The following is a 17500-nucleotide window of genomic DNA, read 5'->3' on the forward strand; positions in this document are numbered from 1 at the left end:
ATTAGCAAATAATACAAGACCTGATATAGCATTTTCTGTAAACTTGTTAGCTAGGTATAGTAATGCATCGACAAAAAGGCATTGGGATAGGATAAAACACCTATTTCAATACCTAAAGGGAACTATAGATCTTAGATTATTTTTCCAGTCAAAAAATGATGCCATATTTACTGGATATGCTGATGCAGGACATCTATCTGACCCATATATGGCCAAGTTATAAACTGGATATGTATTTATATATGCAGGAACCGTAATATCTTGGAAATTAACAAAACAAACTCTAACATCTACATCCTCAAATCATGCAGAAGTTATTGCTTTATACGAAACCAGTGGAAAATGTGTATGGTTGAAATCCATGATCGGCCAACTCCAAGGAGATTGTGGTTTGAACGATATAACTAGGGCACCAACTATAATCTATGAAGATAATGGTGTCTGTATCAACCAAGTTAGAGAAAGATACATCAGGGGAGACAGAACAAAACACTTGTCACCAAAATTATTCTTCACACATGATCTGCAAAAAGTAAAAAAGATAAAAGTCCAAGAAATTCAATCCTATGAAAACCCCGCTGATTTATTCACAAAGTCACTTCCATCAAGGCAATTCGAGTATTTGGTACGCAAGATTGGAATGTGCCGATTTCGAGACATATGTTAACTTCAGGGGGAGAAATATGCTCACTGTACTCTTTTTGCCTTTGATCAGATTTTTATCCCATTGGATTTTTCCTGATAAAGTTTTTAATGAGGCAGTTTAGGGCTATGAATGTCATAATAAAATTTTCACATATATCTAATGCATTCAAGGGGGAGTGTTATAAGTGATGTTACAATTCATTAAATGCATTCATATGTGGAATGCTATCCTTATGAACACAGGAAATGATGTATGAACAGTAACTAAATTGTACTATTGTAGACATATTGCACTATATATATATGTGCATCATTCTGCATTGCTATATACACAATAGAAGGATATATAAGTTTATCAATCTGATATACTAATCTTTTTCCTTATGTTTTCCCTACTTTTTAACAATTTTACATTATTTTTTCAATTTTTTTTTCAAGGGGAGATCTTATAGTAAATATAAAATATTAATATAATTACAAAATAAAGCTAATTCTTTTTAACAATAGAGATTAGTTACTAAAGTTAGCATAAATTTTCATTTAAAACAGAGATAATATACCAATGATTCAACACAAACAAAGCATCACAAATTTTTCACAGATTACTTGATTAGATCACTGAGAGAATTTATTTTGAACCCTCTCATTCACAATTTAAATGGTTATAATAACAATCAGTCTCTTTTAATGTAATTCCCACCCCATAAAAAAACCAAACTTTAATCATGTTTATAGCTCATTATTAAACTAAACTACTCCTAAAAATAAGATAAGGAGATATGATCTTACCAATCATCTTCCCTTTCAAGTCCTAATTTCTGATTACTAATTACTAGTATCACTATTGGTATGATTATTAACATGATTATCATGTTTATGATAATGATGATGATTACTTTCTCCGCCACCACTTCCACCACCACGACTATCACAATTTACATTCCCATTCCAATTCAATTGGGAAAGTTCAAGCTGTATTTTCATCATATACTTCATCCTTTGCAATTCCAATTCCTTAGCAAATTTCATCCTCTGCATTTCCATCTCCATAGTGTGCTGTAATTTCATGCTTTCGGCCCCCTCATAGGCTTCTCCAAACTTCAGAATTGCCTTCGTTAACTCCCTTACAGAGTCCCCCCACACTTTTGAACTTTCCATTCTTTTCTTCCCTTTCCCAGTTTCTTTACCACCAGGATCATCACCCCTGTTCAACTCCATACTCTTCCGCTTTCGGCTATGAAACCTGGTCCTATCTGGTGGTAAACTATCCCCTGAATTATTAGACCAATCTTCTTTATCAGAATCCGACTCCATTGCTGGTTGAACCTTCCTAAACTCTTGTTGTGGCACCTGTTTCCTCTGCTCCTGTCTCTGCTGCATCCACATTCCACGACTTCTACTATTATTCAAATTATTGCTATCACCAACATTAATATTATGAACATTACTGTTATTATTATACCGAAATCCACTCAATTGTGGTTGTTGTTGTTGTTGTTGCATTATTTGTCTCATTAGTTCTTGGTGTGGTTGGTGTGGTGGTCGTGGTGTTTGAAGATAACTACTAGGGGAGAAAGGAAGCTGTACGGGTTGTCGAGCCCTTACCGGAATTCCAACGGGAATCGACTTCGGATCAGCGGTTGAAACAGTAACAGGAGGTGGAGATACAGTGACTCCGGCTGCTGATGGTGTCCCCAAACCCGAAACCAAACTCGGGTTCGGTGTTCCGGCAGTGGAACCTATCAACCTATCCAACCGTTCAAAAAACGTCCACCGACTGGGACCATAACCATTTGCAATCTTTAATTTTTCAGTTTTATACTTCTTTTTAACAGTATCAATCCGATTCTTGCACTGAATATCAGTTTTCGGAACTTTTGAAGGATCCTCCTTATTAACAATATCAGCAACTTCCATCCAACGTTTTTGCTTCAAATTTCCTCTACTTAATTGTACGTACCTTTCTCCCCACGCATCGATTAACACCGATGTAGCTCCTTCGCTCCAACAATCTTCTCTCCCTCCACCACCACCACCACCACCACCAAGGCGAGATGATGACTGGATCGGAAGCGCCAAGGTCAACGATTTCTGCGCGAAGGAATCCGCCGCCGACGCTGTTGGAGCCGCGGCAGCGACGGTTACAGCAGCGATTTGATTTAAAGGCATAGGTTGTGGGAAATCTTGAGAATGAGATATGCTATCTGGGGAATCTGATTGTGACTTGATTTCTTCGTCTTCATCCATGGAGGATGGATCACAGGTGAGAGGAAGAAGAGAGAGAAAATTAGGGTTTTTTGAGGAGGAGAGATTTGAGAGGAAAGAGAAAGGGAAAGGAAAAAGGAGTTGTTGGATTGCCGTTAAAGGGGATTTATTGACGGTGAAAGTCCGCGTCCGTGACGGTAAAGGTAACGGAGGAAAGACATGTGGCAGGAGAGATAAAGTTTGTTGAGGTTAAGGTGCGAAAACTTAGAATGGCCGGTTAATCGGTTACCGGAGTAGTTATTATAGGTCATTTTTGCCGGATTTTTCGTTGGGTTTGGTGTGTCAAACTATTTGTGATTTTTGATTGCTTGTTTCGATGGAGCTTTTATTTGTTTGTTTTTCTAATTAATACTTTAATTTAATGGAAGTAATTTGTAAAATTAATGGGAAATAAATAAAATAAGAGGGTTAAGAACCTATTTGATTTACATCAAGTGTGGTATGAAATCGCCCTGCTATTAGCTTAATTTTTAGAATTAACTACTTTATCATCATAAATGGTCATTTTAAGTTATTTTTTGAAAGAGAAAAAAAAAGTACATAGTGATTGCTTTAAATTGTAACTAATCATTCTTATATTATAATGAAAAATTTCCACGTGGTAACCCTGAATTATCGATTTTTCCACGTGGTAGGCAAATGTTTTTTTTAATCTATGTGATGACCTTAAGCTTTCAACTTTTCCACATGGTAGACAAAAGGGAAGTATTTTTGTTAACTTTACACTATTTTTGTTAAATATAATGACTTTTTTTCAAAAAAATAGACGTCGCAATCATCCTAATAGGTCACATATTTCGTAATCGAGTCGAAATGAGTACCTAAATTAACCAAAAAATTAACATTTTTTATATAACCAAGTTGAAATTTCAAGGTCACCACGTGGATTTATTGTCTACCACGTGAAAAAGCAAAAACTCAAAGTTACCACGTGGAATTTCCTTACTATAGTTGGTCACTCAAAAATTGTAAGTTATCATTTAAGACTGTAATGGTATATTAAGTTAGCTCAATAGAGATTATTTCAGTGTTAGACAATTTTATTTGAAAATTGTCAAAGGAAAGAGAATTAAAAGTTTGATGATTGAGTCTTCTCTCAATTAGATCATATACAACATTTCTCATTTAAAGTCTTGAGTTTAATTTTCATTTAACTTTCCTCTTCCTTAAAACTTAGCGTTCAATAAAAAAACTTTAGAACTTAGGAGGAGGTAAATGTGTGCATTATTTTTAGTTAGATTACTCCATAGCAAAGCTACAAACTCATAGTTTATTTTTGCATCGAGAGCTTTGGTATACGGCTAGTATTGTTAAAAAGAGGCGTAGAAAGTTAGTAATTTAATTGTAACAAAAGCTTTGTTATTAAGGATCATTTAATTTTTATTTTCTAAATTTCACCTCTGACTGTATTTAGATTGTTACTTTTATAATAAAAAAGTCACAACCACCACTTTTATTATTTATGTCCATAAATCTCATCTTACTACTATTGCTTGTTAATTCATTTTTTTCTAATCCAACACTTTTAACCGGTCAAATAAGCCAACTAAAAAAGTCAACAACAATAAAAATCACCATATTCAAACACCTCCTAAAATCTTATAAGGGATAGTAGGAAGAAGGTATATTTGAACAAGTTCATGGTTGCTTCAATGCCCATAGGCCATAAAGGAGTATATTATGAATAATTTACAGATTATAACTTTAAAGTTTAGCTATTTTGCGAATTACAGCCTCAATGTATATTTTTTGCGAATTACAGCCATCAAAATATCAAAGTTTGCAAGCTCAGACCAAAACACAACATTGACCATTTTGTCGTCGGAATTTAAGGTTAAGTGGTCGAAAATCTGTGTTTTTGGACTGAACTTGTAAACTTTAATACTTTAGTGGCTGTAATTCGCAAAAAATGACATTGAGGCTGTAATTCGCAAAAGTGATAAACTTTAAGGCTGTTATTCGCAAATTGTTCCATAATATATGCCCTCAATTACAAATTTGTCTAAAGACTTTAAGAGCAATAGATCTTTATGCTTGGTTAGAGTGATAAAGACCATAAAAAAATCAAGGGATGAGCTTAGTTAAGAATTACTCATCTGTCCCATTGAGATTATAGCATTACATAAATCGATAAGAGAGCTTTTAAAAATAAATATTGCAATTCTAATGGGACGGAGGGAGTATAGGATATTTAATGCATAATGTTATCACTCTGATGATGAGATACTGCTCTCCCGAGTACTATCATTCTCTTCAGATGAAGAAAACATGTCTTTGCATAATTCTCCATAAAAGTTACATACCAAATCAATGAAAACTGGACTCTTTAGATTCCTCCAACAATACAACAACTCCTCAACATCCATCAAGTCCTTCAACTTCCCTTCTTCGACAATCATTTCCACCAAATGATTCTCGAAATTCTTGCAAGCATCTTCTACCTCCTCGAGATTATCTGAGCTCTCTTTCATTCCATCATTGCTAATCCTTACATAACCTGGCGTTATTGGTGACGGGAATGGCTCCTTTGTATGCCTACCTTCTGATGGACTTGCACTTCTAACATTTACATCCCCCATGACGTGATTGTCGCTTTCACTATCTATGTCCTTTGTCTTTCTTAAGGAGAAAAGATCAGTTAGAAGCTCAGCAATGCGTACCTTTTGGACGGGTTTCTTGGTGGATTGTGCATGCTTTGACCTGCCGGGACTTTCCTTGAATTCAGACGACAAAGAAGCACGACTTTTCCTTACCCGGAATTTCTTCTTGGAGCGACACCGGGGAAAGCTGAAAGCTTTAAGAGAAAACGGTTTTCTAAACCTAACAACTTTGGTTCTGAGTCTGGGTTTAGTACGAGATTTAATCTTAAAGATGGATAAAAGTTTACTACAAGGCTTAATCACCTTCGCTTTGAAGCGAAACAAAGTCTTTAGTCTCATTTCCTAATGATGAGGAAACTAATTGTGCTTCTAACACAAGTTAAGCCTTTAGATGCAATGATTTTCGGTCGGAGAAATATTTGATTGGTGGATTTGATGAACTATTAGTAAAGGGGAAGTAAGGATTATGATGATATTGTCTTTGGTTTTGAAGGATAGGTTGCTAAGACTGGTGCACACGTCTAAAATGCTTAAGGAAAGTGGGATCCCATGAACTGTACTTTGGTCTGAAACTGTCATCTTACCAGATATCTTAAAGAATAGTAGTAGTATTCTATGCTTCTACCTACCAGAAATAGAAATGTATATTTTTGGGTATCAGCCGCTCTAGCCGACTGCTCACTAAAACCTTAGTTTCAGCATGTCGGAAACCCGAAAAAATTCGTTAAGATATAAACATATACTCAAGAAACAAAACTAACTCAACCCGAGATATTATACTCGAAACCCGCTCAAACACCTGAGTGGACACCTCCATTGAAGTGTCACAACAAAGTCAATAGCTCTACATAGAATTTTAGCGGCAGAGTTATACGGACGAAACTGATAAGTATGGTTTCGTGACTATCAACCATTCAGGCTAAGATCAATCCTTCACTTTTGACAATATCACCCAAACTAAAAAACGGTCTTTCTTTAGGTTTGGCTGTTTAAATCCTATTCTAGTAGTTTATTTAGCACTTGTTTCCTATTTCCTACATTTTAAAAATGAAAATGAAGAAAGAAATAAAGCAGAATAAGGATAGTAAACTTGCACAAGAGTTAGTAAATGACATCCTCTGTTAAAAAATAGCCGTTATTTCAATTCTCAAGTTTGTACATGTGAAAACTCTTCGTTCTTTCGGTAATATAAATTATTGAATAACACCCGTATAGCTCTATAGCTGTATGCTAAAAAAGCATCATTTTACAAAAAACAATGATAATTACTGTCGAGGACTTCAATTGTTCGGTATTTAGCAAGAAAAAGCAATCAGACACAGTATATGCCTGATCAATCTTTATTCTACAGATAGTAATTGGTGCAACTAATGACTGATTTTGTACCTCTGTATCATAGTCATTAAACAACCTAATGAGGTTTCGGTTTGTATCCATCAACAGCAAAGTTTATGGTGGCCGTTGGCAAAGCAAGGCGAATTCCATCTAATTCAGGTTTCGCTGTGATTTGGCAACCCAGACGAGACCTAAACAAGCAATCACAGAGAGCTAGAACCAGGAAAAAATAGTTCTAAGACTGATTGAACAAAGTAATAATGAAGATGTACTCACGTATCCGTAAGACCAAAGGCTAGGTCTAACATGTCATTTTCCTCGTCGGATGGGTCTGGCAGTTTGTTGTAGTAGTCCACATCCTGAAAAAACGAATCAGATTTAAATAGCTTGAAGTAATTGGGTCGATCAGGTAACAACGTACTCCTACATTTCACCAAAAATAAAAAATATATACGAGATAAAGACGGTCTTACCATTACAATAAGATGACACGTTGAACATGCACAGGATCCTTCGCATGCTCCTGCAAAGACAGAAATACAAGTCGAAAGATGGTACCCTAAGAAATTCAAATTCAAGGATAACATACTTTCAAGACAAGTAGATAGTTTACCTTCTAGCTCAATGTCATTCGAAAGAGCGGCTTCTAAAAGGTTTGTTCCGACAGGAACCTTAGTGTGTATCTCTGTTCCATCCGTTTCAACAAATGTCACGTTTATTCTGTAGTCGTACAATAGAAGAGTAAAAGAAACACAACTAGAGCAGCAAGTAACATACACGATAGAACAACAGATAATAAATGCACTTGAACTATAAAAGTGGATAAAGGAAAAGATAACTACGCATGCACTTCTCCATTTTCATCCTTGGATGAATCAGCAGCAGACGTGGTACAGCAATATCGAGGCATCTAAAAGAATACCACATTATAAGCATATCGGCGTATGAGTAGATAGTATATAATCTTTAAACTAAAGAGATAGAAGTAGAAACTATAGATATATTAAATATGCTCAGATAAAATGGAGGAAAGGAGAGGGATGAGCATGGTGCAAATGCAGCTGTTACGTTGCAAGACGGCTAGGTTGTAACAGTTTTTCAATTTTACTGTAAACAGTTTAAGCAAGTCGTAACGTCGTTTTAAAAACAGCACAATAAAGCGTGAAGCAGCCAGTTTGGCAGTTGTGAACCATATCAACATCCTACCGAAATCAGATGAGATTCTCAAGATCATTACTTTTCAAACCTTGTCTCAAATAACGCAACTGAGTTTTAGTTTACAACATTACACAAGAAAGTCAAGCAATCACACCAATCAAAAAGGCAAAAATACAAAAATAAATTGGGAATAGGAAAAAAAAATCAAAAATTTGATGTGGATTTGGGTAGATTAGGATTGTTTCTAATTTTGATTGAGCTTTTGGTAGAGCAAAAGTTCTCGAAAATGGGGTTGAAGGGAATGTACCAATCTACTCTATCACAAAGCCAGGTAAAATGGGGTTTTAAGGATATTCTTCACGCTACATTCAAAGTCCTTTGAGCAACTCAAGTGACCGATATAAGTTTACACAAGAGAAGGTTTGTACTAATGCACTCAAGAAATACGAATATTTCACAAAAAAAATATAGTTTTGCTCAAAGCAAGTCTATGTTGTTGTGCAGCTTGTTAATCTTACTACAGGAAATACTGCATTCTTATATTATTTCACAGGCCTAAACCTAGCCTAAATTCCTCCCTTAACTTCTCTTGATCAAGATGTCTTATCTTAACTTTGCAACTCCTAAACACTAACACTATGTTTGAATAATATTTTTGGAAGGAAAATAAGGGAAGGGAAAGGAAGGGGAGGGGAGGAGAGGAAGGATGTATGTGTTTTCCTTCCAGATCATTCCAATGTTGGAAGGATTTGTTTTATTTAAAATGTGAATTCCTTTCAATTTTCTTCCCTCCACTTCCCTCCACTTCCCTCTCTTCTCCTATTGGTATCCAAATTAGGGAAATGCAATCCCTCCATTTCCCTCAATTTCCGTTCCTTCCATTTCGTCCTATCTAAACATATTGTACCTACATAGTCAAGCATCCAAGGAATACATTAAGAAACGCTGGCAAAACCTCTAAATATTCTACCGAAAAAGGTCCACATGAGAAAGTTCTTACTTCTTACATCATCCTACATTGTCTATTTGCATCACATAAAGATTACTAGATGAGGTAAACATAGCTTTCATTACACGAACATAGATAACAAAAAACTGTCCTGTATTGATCCTCTAAAAAGCTATAATAGGATCCTAAGTTCCTAAATTCTTTACTAAAGCAATCTCATAATCTTCTATAAACTTTCTACGTCTTTTACTAAAGCAATATGATAATCTTCTATTAAAGCAATCTGATAATTATTTACCTGCTTAAACCTTCTAATACCCTTTCGCTGGTTCCTAAATTTTTTGCTAAAGCAAACTGATAATCTTCTATTAAATCAGTTATAAGAAATAAGCCAGCTTAGAGTTCCCTGCATAAGAAAGATCAGGGTGCCATGTTTAGCGGCCACTAGCTTCCAGCTACATGCAAATTAACTTTTTTTTAATTCAACTATAGTTTAGCAGTGAATTTACGATACCAAAAGAACTTTCATAACATTGCCAACTAAATTCAAATCATTAAAAAGTTTTCCATAACAAATGCTATACATTCAAAGGAAAAAGGAATAACCTATGCTTCCAGTGCTGCTAACAATGAAACTTGGATAGAATATTGAATATGTATTCAGGGGTGTGTACTTGAACAATTGCAGAAAGAGAGGAAAAAAAAAACCTGCTGAGGGGGTTGAAGCAAAGTTTGTATTCTGCTAAAAGATGAATGCATATATCGGGTCCTTGGTGTGTATGTCAATTGCCCTAGCAAAATGATAAGCTTGAAGTTATAAGCTGGATAGAAAACTCTACGTATACTCATCTTACAGGAAACCCAAAGAAGGTACTTCGACCAGGCAACCACAATCATAACAAGTCACAAAGACCAACAAACCATTTTTACTATTGCTTATCATGAAATTTTACAAAAAATTCTCTGATGTTTGGTAATTGATACTTTGTTCCTAGCGTCATCATGGCATTTTGTATTCCTTGTCCTTTTGTTTTCTTGCTCTAGACTTTAAAGCTCACGCATAGTTTAAGATTAATTATAATTACAGGAAAAATGACTTTTTCAGCTTGTTGAGAAGAAGAAATTTGGATGGAAAGGAAGAGACGCTATACAAAGCTCTCTTATTGCGAAACAATGCTCTCCAAATTTGGAGAGATAGTGAAGGAAATTGTTCTTAGTAAGTGATCTCTAACCTCCTACATTCAATTTCCTACCCATTTCTCTTTCTCTTCTTTGACAACAATATATTTAATTACTCATAGTTGTGTTAAAATTTATGATGTAAGATTTTAATTTAAACTAAAGTTGTCTGGTTAATATGGGTTTTAGTCTCTTGGTAAATGAGCAGGCATAACAATCAAATTAATATTAGCAATTCCATGATAGTAAGACTACTTATGATATAAAGTTAATAAATTACCTTTAGTTGTTCTCAAATCTCAGATACATGAAGCGGATTATCAATAAAGTATTATCAATTCACGTTCAAATATGACAAATGCAACACTCTTGGATTTGGTATCAATTACCCTCATAAGTAAATTAAGCTCGAGGATGACATATTGACATAGAAATTGCACTTCTTACAGCGCAAATTTTTAAGACCATCAATCTCCATCTCCTTGGACCCTGCTTAACTCTTCTCACCATTCAGCGTACTACCGACCCTAGAAATCATTAAGACCAACAACTTTCCACATTATGGCACATTCATTCACCTACAAAACTAATTAGGATATAATATAATGATAAGATTCAAAATGTATTCATTTCTATCATCCAAAGTTTTAATCCCCCCATGTGTTCCAAATAAAGGTTGCACCACCATATTATGTCCACATTGTGATGTATTTGAGCTTATTAAGACCATAATATGGGTTAATACAAATTCCCAATGACCACAAAAGTGGTTTCCGTGACCACAAATAAGATTTTTTTGTATGATCTTCCTCCACAACCTCTTCCTTCTACATGTTTTGATCTCCTAGACCTTGTTTAATTAGTATCCCTATAAAGTGTAGTGTACCACTAACCCTTGTTTTCATTAAAACCAACAACTTCTCATAATGACATGTTCATTCTCCTACAAAAAAAATAGAATATAGAGATAAGAACCAATATGTAATCATTTAATTACTTCTATTCTATCCAAAGAAGAGAAATGCTTTGATCACCCCCAGTATCACATGATTCGCTAATCGGCCTTGCGAATCGCGAATCGAAAAAAAACGAATTATGGTCGATTTTAGGCTATTTTTGAACCATTTTAGTGAATCACGAATCCAAAAGGCGAACCAACTAGCGAATTATGTTCACTAATCACCCCCTCTCCACCTTCCCTTCCCTCCTTCCTTCCCATTACTCTCAAGTCTCTATCCACACAACTTATTATTTAGTAGTAGTTTGTAGAACATATAAAGAATAACTTGCATGACCTATACATTTCTAAGGACTTAATCAAGGATATGGGTAGTTGGAGACGCTTTGTCCATGTCTTAGACTACTAATACTTTTTCACTTACCAGTTGATATTCTTGTTTTTGCCTTGCCTTTTTACATAACATTCTTTTATTCGTTTTTACCTAGTTATTTTTTTATTTATATGTATTTTATTTATTTATATGTTTTTGACTACTAAGGTTTTTTCTGATGATTCATCTGTGGATCTTTCTCGAGTATAGCGGCTCTTTGACCGCACTTTTCTTTATGGGTATGAGTTGCCGCTTTCCTTCCCTCCCTAGACCCTGATTATAGTTGCTATAAGTGTGATACACTAGGTATGATGATAATGAAGAGTTTGTGAAAAATATACATAACCCATTCTAACTGATCAAATAAAGATGTGCAACAGTGCAACATATAGCATATAGCAGGGAGTTAAAATATAAAAGTTGCAAAAATAAACCTTCCTTCCCAATGCCATCCACACGTAACACTTGTAGGATACAATGTCATCTCATTTTGTTTCTATTTTTATCCAATGTTTTGTTCTCGTATCTAATAGAATTTGGTGATGCCTCTTTTTTCATTGTTATTTGAGACCATGCGTTTTGAAAAAGTCGGTGTTAATTTTTTGGCCAGAAAACCTAATATAAGTACAAGGGTAAACATCGGTTTGGTGTTATATACCAAAATTGTCGGTGTAAAATAAAACATCTAAAGCTTTTTCTGCCACTCTTAGAACTAAAGACTAAATTTTAGTCATCAACATACTTGAGTCGAAATTTTTCGAGAATAAAATTATGTTTAAGGTAATCATTCTTTGCATTGTTTCAATCAATGTCACATGAAGCAAAGTTCGATTCAATACGAGAAATGATACAAAAAACATTAATTTAATGTTTTGAAAACAAAACAAACGAAAACTTAAGCAATCAAACCTAAGCTAGGGTTATGATGTTGTCCAAGTTCATTGATCATACGTAACAAATGTAATCATAATACTAACATCGAGCAAAAATATTGTATCAAAGAAGTTGAACATAATACAAACAGAACATAGAAAGATAAACAAAAGAAAATAAAAGTTTTACCATTTTGATGCAAACGAAAAACCACGAAACATTATTAGATGTTTCGAATCGCATTTTTACGGTACGAATGGTTCAAAAAACAATATGGTGCATAGTTTTGCGTTTCGCATTTCTATGGTTTCAATCTAAAGTCCAGAGAACAGACATTCTATAAATGTGTTTTTAGTATTAACTATTCATACTTCAACTACTAGGGAGCACCTACAACTATTTGAAGCAAAATTTAGATCCATGGCTCAAGAAAGATAACACTCACTTCAACCTTCAAGAAAAAACTATTGACACAAGGTACTGCTACGAGTATCTCAGCATAATTTCCAATGCCCTTAAAACATTTCATTGTAGTTTCACATCAATTCATAATGCACACTTTCATCTCCTAAGGTAGATTGTTTTAGAGAACTCACATAACAAAATGTAATGACCGAAACCCAAACATTGTTGAGTAAGGCATACAAAGAACAAAAATCACACCACATAATACATATAAGCAGTAACAAATAATGAAAGCTCTAAATAATTCAGAAAACAAACCTTGAGCAAATTTCTTGATTGCCTGAGCTCCAATTCTAGAAATTCTAGAAACCCACATATTTTTGGCGGGTTATTCCAAAACTCAAAATCTGAAAATAGAAAAAAATAACAAAAATGGTTCAATAAACTTAAAATGAGCAACTTAAGCATACAAAATAGCAACTTGTAGCATAAATCAAAGAAATTTTTACATGGATTGACTTCATCAACATGAAACTTAATAACACATTTTAATCATTTCCAAATATTAACAAATTCATAAATTTCAAATCTCAATTAGTTTGTAGATGAACTAAAATGAATACATTGACAAAAATAAAATGAATAAAAAGGAAAGAAAGATATCGATCAAAATTGGATTAAATTAACAGAAAACCACAGGTATAAATGGACAGTAATCATAATCAATTAATTGTCAATTCTTCTTCTGCATTAATTGTTTAAATTTAAAAAATATGCGACCTCAAAAAGTTTCAGTGACCAGCAACGGCGGAGGGTGCAGGAACAACGGCGCAAAAGGTTGAGCAGATCAGCACCGGAAAAGACTTGATTTTTGGATTCAGGGGTTTTCGATGATTGGCTGATTACCCTCCCCTATTTTATGTTTCACTCCCTCTAAATCTTCTTTCTCTAATTTAGTTGACCAAGTTTTCAATAACACCTCATACAATTAACTTATTTTTTTAATTAATAACTTTAATTAAATCTTTAATTAAAATTATAAATGATCAGTAAAACTATTAAAAGATATTAATCTAAAACGATAAAAAAAATCACTTTTAAAATTATAAATAAGTATATATTAAATTAACCTAATAAAAATTATCTCACTATAAAATCGTTTTATTTGAGAATTTAGAAATTTGCTAAAAGTTTAATGTGCTTTCCCATGATGATGAAGTGATTCAACCTTCATTGGATTTTCTTTCATAATTTTATATTAATATCATATTACACCATAGGAGTGGGTTTGATTCATGGCTTTTTGCTTAGCAATTTGGTTCATTTTTAGCTTTTGCCTTGTTGGTCGGTCAAACAGCCAAAAAAAATATTTGGAAAAACTGACTTTTAAGCTAAAATAAAAAAGTTACTCCATTAACTTTTTTAGTTGGTTTTTGGCTTATTAACCCACTTTTCTCTAATAAATAGCCAACAATCACTACCTAAATTTACTAAATATCTCCATCAACTGTTGGCTTTTTCAGCTAGCTTAAAAGCCAACAAAAAAAACTAATATTTCCAACTGGTCAAACAAGTCAACTAAAAAAGCCAACAACCAACAATCAATTGTCAAACACCCTTGATATACAATATAATATTTTCAAATGATATTCCCCTCTATTCCTTAAAGTTGTTTTTATTTGTCATTTTGAATCGTTTTATTTGTAATTATCCTAAAAAATCTTTCTATTCACATTACAAATTTTGAACATAATTAACCTTATTTATCCTTATTCTAATATTGTTTTAACGCTTATGGTCTCTTGTTCTCTATATATTTTTTACTAACTATATTTTAACATTTTTATATTGCTATAGTTCTTGTATTTTTTCTACTAACTTTATTTCACTCCAATATTTTTTGAAAAAAGTACCTTAAATAATCTAACCTTTCACTCAGTTTCTTATAATAATTCTAACTTTTAATTAGTCCTAAATCATCTCAACTTTCACTCAACCAAGAATGTTATTCCTTAAATGTTAACTTGTTATTATAAGTTAACTCTTTTTAAAATAAAGAAAAAATACAATTAAAAAATAAAAAATAGTAAAAATTAAAAGTAAAAGAAAAAAAAATCCCCTGCCTCTCCCCCTACACTCACTGGCCACTACCAACACACACCACCACCCCACACCTGCACTCACCGGCCACTGCCATCACACACACCACCACTACCCAACAAAGCAAACACCCTTTAAAGTTCGATTATTGAGGATTAATTAAAAGTTGAAATTATTGAAGGAAAACAAGTAAAATATTTTCTATTTTTTTAATAATTATGATTTTTATATTTTTTCCACTAATTTTTATTTTTAATATTTAATAAGGCTTATGGTCCTCACTTTTCTCCATTAAAATTATTATTTAATAAAATAATATGTCCACTATCTAAAAATTATATATTTTTTTAATTCTGATATTAAACATTCCCATTGAAAATAACTTTAAGAAATGGAAAATGTAATACATTATACATATTAAATAGCATTAAGTATTTGAAAAATAAGAGATGATCGAAGATGTACAAACCTTGCAATGAAGTTTGCTAATTGGTATTTGACTTTCCTTGCAATATTAGATTAAAATTTTTTTAAATGATGACTTATGTGCGAAGTAAATGTTTGAGGCCATTTTAAATACTTGAACAAAAGTTTAAATGGTGCAATAAAATTATGTGAAGCATAAGCCAAATTGAATGAAAAAAATTGAAGATGACTGCCAACAACCTAAGAATTTGATAAAATAAAATTTTCCAAACATTAATATAAGGAATATAGAAACAAATATCAACTCTCAAATTACTTTGCTTCTCACCAAATAAAAAAATTATAAATCAGTACAATTTAATAAATTTTTAATATTATTTTACTTATAAGAAAACATTAGATTCAATTGAAATTACAAAAAGAAAATCAAAAAAATAGTGCCTTTAACTTCCCCTTTTCTTCAACTCTATCTTTCATTAAACTTTTATATATATTAAATTATGAAACCTATATATTTCATACCGATATTTTGTCAAGGAACTATCTCAACCAAAAGCTTAAGCCGATGGTTGATGCCCCAGGATATGTTATATACTCTAACACGTCCCCTCACACGAGAGCCCTTAGGATTAGAAGTGTAGATGCAACACAGACCCTCCTTATACCTTGCGCTGAATATTCCACTTTAAATGAGGAGTGGTTGAGATTCGAACCTGTGATCTCTTGTCATACTAACTTCTGATACCATGTCAAGGAATCATCTCAACCAAAAATTTAAGTTGATGGATAATACCCCAAGACATGTTATATACTGTAACATATTTTTCAAATCTATTTTCAATGCTATTTTCAAGTATCATAATTGATAATTAATCAAAAAAGCACAAGAAGGCACAATCAAATAGATGATAATTGAAGAATTGACAATACTAAAAAGAATCTAAAATAGGAATAGGAAAAATATAAAACATCTAGTGAGGGGGTGGCTACCAAGTATCTTATTGGTGTAGGCAATCCATGTGTGAAGAGATTGTGTTTCCTACCAAATTGAAAACTTTATGCTTTTCGCTTTTCAACTTGGTCATTTGTATAACACAGCATCTTACGCACCGTGCGGTACGCCTTTGGCATATTCATATAGCTACAATTGTCAAAATTATAGATTTGACCGCTTGATTTATCAACAAAAACAATAATATTAGAGTATTAATCTTAGAAATACTGGGTGCGTTGTAGATTTATGATTAAAGCAAGTCTTGCGAAAGATCGCTTTTATGGTGAGATCACTCATACAAGAGTAATTAATCGGCGTGATTTTAAATTTTATAATACAAGATCATCAAATCGGTCAACTTAAGGTCATAATTAATACCTATAAGGTCAAAATTAATGTCATTAACGTGATCAGAATTAATCACTTTAAGATTGCAATTGATAAATTTAAGGTTATAACGGACTCGTCAAAGATTAAAAGTTATAAACTTATAATTGATTGCTATACATTTGTTGACTTATAATTTACCACTATATGGGATATCTCGGATTGAGGTTTAAATAGGATTGATGGACTATTCATATAAATAAGGTGCATTTTCTTTTCAAGATAACACATTTGCTAAGAACTCCACAGTTAAGCATGCTTAGTGCCACAAAAATTTTAGGATGGGTGACATCATGGAAAGTTTTCTCAGGTCCCCACGAAAGAGGCCAAAAAGTGCTGAAAAGACTTGTATTCGTCTATGGACCAGTCAATAGTCTCTATGATTAATCACCAGCAATCCAATGGACCAGGGTGTTACAAGTGGTATCAGAGCAACCCTGTAATCATTGTTGATCATATATTCAGTGCATCTAGCTGGGAAAAGATTCTAAAATAAGGTGTAGCGAGGATGTTACATTCCTAAGTAGGGGTGAGTGTGATAACTCGGGTTGAACTTTAAAAAGGATTGATAGATTATTCATATCAAAAAGGTGCATCTTTTTTACAAAGGAGCTCATTTGTTAAGAACTCCACAGTTAAGCGTGTCTGGCATGGAGTAATCTTAGTATGAGTGACCTCATGAGAAGTTTTCTCAGGCGTGCACGAGTGAGGCCAAGCTAAAAAGATTTGTGTTGGTTAATGGGTCGTATTTAGTCTCCATAGGTAGTCACGAATGGTCTGATAAGTCAGGGTGTTACACAACAGCTTTAAATTGATCACTTTAAGGCTAAAACTGATCATTTTTCAACTTGTT

The 17500-nt window shown here is 33.3% G+C and overlaps 3 protein-coding genes across 4 annotated transcripts in view; all 3 read right to left on the minus strand.

Moving 5' to 3' along the window:
• The window catches only part of LOC130827325 (trihelix transcription factor ASIL2-like), a 3335-nt gene extending 90 nt beyond the window's left edge, over nt 1-3245 (minus strand). The window contains exons 1-2 of the mRNA XM_057693005.1: nt 1435-3245; nt 1-738 (exon numbers count right to left, since the gene is read on the minus strand). The exon at nt 1-738 is cut by the window's left edge and continues 90 nt beyond it. Of these exons, the coding sequence (XP_057548988.1) occupies nt 1471-2892 (1422 nt within the window). The 5' untranslated portion in view covers nt 2893-3245 and the 3' untranslated portion in view covers nt 1-738; nt 1435-1470. The remainder of the gene's footprint in view (nt 739-1434) is intronic.
• Nucleotides 3246-4242: 997 nt separating this feature from the next.
• LOC130827144 (transcription repressor OFP17) lies at nt 4243-6455 on the minus strand. Its single transcript, XM_057692787.1, has one exon. The coding sequence runs from the start codon at nt 5847-5849 to the stop codon at nt 5118-5120; it is 732 nt and encodes a 243-aa protein (XP_057548770.1). The 5' UTR covers nt 5850-6455; the 3' UTR covers nt 4243-5117.
• A 157-nt stretch (nt 6456-6612) lies between these two features.
• On the minus strand, nt 6613-13854 carry LOC130827145 (adrenodoxin-like protein 2, mitochondrial). Of its 2 annotated transcripts, XM_057692789.1 has the most exons (9): nt 13521-13710; nt 13059-13147; nt 10412-10658; nt 9661-9743; nt 7688-7755; nt 7459-7565; nt 7319-7368; nt 7122-7204; nt 6613-7036 (listed from the first exon to the last, which is right to left on the minus strand). In XM_057692789.1, the coding sequence occupies exons 4-9, from the start codon at nt 9709-9711 to the stop codon at nt 6922-6924; spliced, it is 474 nt and encodes a 157-aa protein (XP_057548772.1). In that variant the 5' UTR covers nt 9712-9743; nt 10412-10658; nt 13059-13147; nt 13521-13710; the 3' UTR covers nt 6613-6921. The 2 variants fall into 2 exon arrangements, with proteins under 2 accessions (XP_057548772.1, XP_057548771.1); XM_057692788.1 differs by lacking the exon at nt 10412-10658 and having other exon boundaries at nt 6615-7036; nt 13521-13854.
• Between the last annotated feature and the right edge of the window lie 3646 nt (nt 13855-17500).

This window comes from Amaranthus tricolor, chromosome 11 (genome assembly GCF_026212465.1).
Source record: "Amaranthus tricolor cultivar Red isolate AtriRed21 chromosome 11, ASM2621246v1, whole genome shotgun sequence".
NCBI lineage: Eukaryota > Viridiplantae > Streptophyta > Magnoliopsida > Caryophyllales > Amaranthaceae > Amaranthus > Amaranthus tricolor.